Raw genomic sequence first — 4,514 nt, forward strand, 5'->3', positions numbered from 1 at the left:
CACGTAGCACAGCAGCGCCTGAAAAGCGCTAAAAAAACGCTAATGCAGGTGCAGGAATTCAGCACTTTTTAAGCGCTTTTTTAGCGTGTTAGCGCTTTAAAAGCGCATGTAAAATCCACTAAAAAAAGCGCGTTACAAGCGCGTACGACCAGCGCTGGAGAAAAGCAGTTTTATAGCACTTTAAGCGCTCAAAATATGTTTTAAAAAGCGCGTTAAAGACTAAGTTACAAGCTCGTACGACCAGCGCAAGATAATCGCAGTCTCATGATCATCATACGTAAAAAATTTTAGTTATAACCGTAAGACTGTAAGCAAATCGATCAATCAATCAAAATTGCAATCTTACGTTTTAAAATTATCGACTATGATTGGTCAATATACTTACGGCCTTATGATTACAACTAAAACTTTTTTACTTGTGATGGCCTTCACAGCAAGTTACTGTTAACACAAACAGCCATAAAATAATGCATGATATTATGTACGATTTTCAATATTTATTCCCTTTTTCATTAAAAATAACAATTTATATTAAAAGAACAATTTTTATTTTGAGATAACATTGTTATATAAGCATCTTCTAGAGTTCAACACTCTACCGTAAATTACTTTTTATATTAACCTTTATATATATATAGTTTAAAGACGAAATGTGTCGCGTTATTTGTGATGAAACCTAACTACAAAACTTATCATAGAAAATATGAGGTTCGATAATCGACGGTACAATTGGGAAGTCATCGCTCGTCACAGTAAGATCTGGCAACAATAATTCCGCAAACGCTGTGTTAGCAAATCAGCAATTATCTGTGGCTCTCCTTTTCAAATGACTTCGAAGCCACGTACTAATAGAGCCTGTGATTTTTGATTTCAAAAAATTTCCTTTATATTGCTTGGCACATGCTTCTGAAAAAAAGGATTAAAACAATTACTATATTATGCATCAGAAATACCAAATACAAGGTTTAATTCATAACTTAATAAGATCATGTTCAATAAGAGTAAATCAAGTGTATTTCATGACACAGCAGGACTGTAAAAGTAAAGATGTTTCCGAATAAATCTGTTTTTAAACAAATAACCATGCCAGAAAAATAAAAATAAATGTATTAATATGAAACGGATTAAATCAAGAAAAATTAAATGTATTTAAATCTAAATTGGTCATGTTCATACTAATCTAAAGTACATTAGACGTTTAAATAACTTACCAATGATGCATTCACCACACTTCATTGATTTGATTCCTTTTTTTATCTCTGTCCCTGCCCAATTTAGATTAGATGCAACCTCAGGAGAGAAAAGCTTCTTACATATGTTGGTAGCCATTTCTCCTTCGTGTGTCCCTTTTCCAACTACGACACTGAAATGAGAAACCTGTAGAGAAACAAAAAAAGTATTATTGAAAAAGTTACACAGTACTAATTGTGTTGAGATGAGTTGCCTAGCTGCCAGTTTTTTAAAAGTGCATGACATTAAATATTTACTGCGAAATCGTAGTTGTCATTGTTTTGCAGAAACAATTCCCATTCATAAAAGGAGTTTACATCAACTAATGGAAAAGTAGGCCATCCTTCTGGTTTTTGGACATCTTCAGCAGTCCTAACAAGGTCTACAACAAGATCCAGTTTATGGTCCATATTTTGAAGTTTTCGCGAGAATTCTTCTTGTTTAGTGAGAACTGCCTTCAGTATAAGAAGCACACCTGTAACATAAAAAATTGAAGCCAAAATATACCGAGCCTGTATATAGTAAAGCCTGTAGAGACAAATCAGATTTTCAGAAGATATGTAATATAACGTGAAAGATGTATAATATAACGCAGGATAGTGTTGGATACTATAAGGTATAAGTAAAGGAAATAAATGAATGTTATAATTCATGTATTTTCCTGCCGAAGATGAAGATCTATCTTGATCTAAGTTTGATTCGTTTGTCATTAAGGGCGCTAAATAAAATAAAAATGCATTAAATAAAACAATGAAATACAATATAGACAAATAATATCGTGCAAAACGTATTAAAGCTACTCAAGTTGAGCAGTACTTACCAGACATTATTTTTTGCACATGATTCCGGGCATTCGGTACTGAAGGCGATGTTTTCGAGTAAGACATGTATGGTTGATGTGAGGATTGAGATTGGTTGGTTGCAGCAGAGTTTGAACAACTAAATGTGGCAAACTTTGGATGATCAAGTGCAGAGATTGAACGGCAAGTTGTAATGGACATCATTTTATCTATATCATTCTCCACCTCATCTGCAGTATAAACAAGTAATGTGATACACCAATATATCTAAAAAATATTACCAATTCCAATGGCACTTACTTATCAATGGAAGAAATTCTGAACGGAAATCAGGTGATCTGAGCTGTGAATCATATTGGCTACTAGGCATTTCATTTTCTTTATCTATTGTTCCTGGCTTCTTTAGTAGGTGAGCCTCTTTCTCTCTTTCCTGTTTTGCCTTCTCTTCTCTACGTTCCTGAATTCTTTTACGAGCTTTTTCAAGTTCCACATTAGTATCTTCCGCACATCGTTTTTTTAGCTTTTCCTGAATATCATCTACCATTTCTTCTTCTGTCTGTGATCTCTCATTGATTGTGTTAATTCTGTTCTTTTTCTCCGCTCTTTGATTTTTCAGTCTCTGCAGAGCATTCCGCACAGAGCTACTATTTCTGATTTCTAACTGTTTTTTTTTATAAGTAGACGGTGGTGGCACAGGTAGAGCTTTTTTCTTTCCTTTGGACATTTCTATATGATCCTCGTCTCCATCATCATCATCATCATCATCATCATCATCATATAATATATTTCTCTTTTTCTTTCTCATGCCTTTTCTGGTTTCTTTATCTGTATCAAGCCCATCCGTATCTTCGGCCATTGGAAGCATCTCTCTGGCTTTTCCATATGAATCTAGAAACAATAGAACAAGCAACAAATGTTTCAACAGTAAACTTACTGATCGTATCAAATTTTATAGTTTAGGACATAAACTCACTATAAGTTTTTCGTATTGTACATGGCAGACATTTCCATGTTTCACTGTCTGCATCAATATATGTCTTCACAGCTTTCTCCTCATCTTTTGCATTTTGTGGACATAGAACTACACCGTCAAAAATCCATTTAGTTGGGACAATAGAGGTAATTGTTCGTCCTTCTTCATCTTTCGTTTCGATAATGCTATACGGCTTTACCTAAAATACAATAAATGTGGAGTTATAATTTTCCTGATAGAAAAACAGCAAAACAAAAAATTGCATTTCTATACATCCTACACATAAAACTTTTTGAAAGTCATGAAAATCATGAAATATTAAATTAATACACAGATTAGAGAGATATCAGATTATTAGAAACTACACATACATATCATCAAACATTAATGGAAAGGTCTCGATAGCCCACATTCACTCATATCGGCCGATGCCCAGAATAATTTTTCAGTGTACCATCAATCAGAAAATTTTATATTAAATTAGCCAGTTGGCGATGTAGACAATCGGATCCCGCTTAATATTAATCAAGGTATATCTCCCAACCATTTATATTTTGATGTTGTAATTATATGGAAAACCATTTACTACAATATGATGGGAAGAGAAGAAAGTCATGTAAATAGTCACAGCTACAACTAACATAAGTTATCATGTACAGCTAAGCTAGGTTTCATAAAACAATCTACATACCTCTTAACAGACAAAGAATTATTTTCAGTTGAGAAATACATTATAAGAGATGAAGCAGAGGAAAAACTGCATATTTCTGTTTCCCATAAGGAAGATAAATGCATTTGTAAAGAATGTCTGAGAAATCATAAACAGTTAAATTTTCATGCAGATTTTCGACAACACAAATTCCCAAATCACTGGATGGCAATGGATAATCATACAGATCTTTAGTATTTTCAAAAATTTTAACTACAATCTTCAAGCCATTTACATGTCCAGTATCAACAATGTTTTGAACAAACCCAAACATTCCATCCTTGAGGCAAACACAATTATTTGGCTGAGTTACAGTCAGTGTATAAAATTCATGTTCATATCTTTTATACTGAGATATGATGGGAACTATATCGGCTATTGGGCCATTTACATGTTTATACATAAGACCTCTTGCTTTATTTTGAAGACAAATTGTCGTATTAACTAATTCTCTTTCACATAGCCTACGACAAATTTGCTGGAGAGGCTTGGAAGATGTAGTAATAAGCCTTTTCAATCCACCCAACTTGTCTTCAAACGGATAAGCGCTAAAATTCATAACGTTTCCAAACCTCATCACATCAGAAATCAGGTGCAATAACATATGAACATTATACACAACAAAACCCTTTCCAAAAATATTGGCACTATACTTTACAAACATGTCAATAAAATTATTTGCATCAGCCATATGAATATCAATTAAGGTATCATTGTACAAAATAAACATTGCAGCATGAAAAAGTAAATATAGCTTGTAGACTTCAGCTCTTAACACAAATTTAAGTATCGGAAGAGCACA

At 33.3% G+C, this 4,514-nt stretch overlaps 2 protein-coding genes across 3 annotated transcripts in view; one reads left to right on the forward strand and one right to left on the reverse strand.

Annotated features, from left to right (window-relative positions):
- Window positions 1–4,514, forward strand: part of LOC105448104 (probable enoyl-CoA hydratase, mitochondrial) — a 37,425-nt gene that overhangs the window by 10,882 nt on the left and 22,029 nt on the right. The gene's annotated exons all lie outside the window — the stretch shown is intronic.
- On the reverse strand, window positions 526–3,226 carry LOC105448103 (rRNA biogenesis protein RRP36-like). Of its 2 annotated transcripts, none has more exons than XM_011686466.1 (7): window positions 3,004–3,226; window positions 2,331–2,918; window positions 2,051–2,260; window positions 1,892–1,948; window positions 1,488–1,705; window positions 1,212–1,377; window positions 526–903 (listed from the first exon to the last, which is right to left on the reverse strand). In XM_011686466.1, exons 2-7 carry the CDS (start codon window positions 2,893–2,895, stop codon window positions 797–799), a joined length of 1,323 nt encoding a protein of 440 aa, XP_011684768.1. In that variant the 5' UTR covers window positions 2,896–2,918; window positions 3,004–3,226; the 3' UTR covers window positions 526–796. The 2 variants fall into 2 exon arrangements, with proteins under 2 accessions (XP_011684768.1, XP_011684767.1); XM_011686465.1 differs by having other exon boundaries at window positions 526–906; window positions 3,004–3,225.

The sequence above is a fragment of the Wasmannia auropunctata genome, unplaced genomic scaffold (genome assembly GCF_000956235.1).
Source record: "Wasmannia auropunctata unplaced genomic scaffold, wasmannia.A_1.0 LD336088.1, whole genome shotgun sequence".
Lineage (NCBI taxonomy): Eukaryota > Metazoa > Arthropoda > Insecta > Hymenoptera > Formicidae > Wasmannia > Wasmannia auropunctata.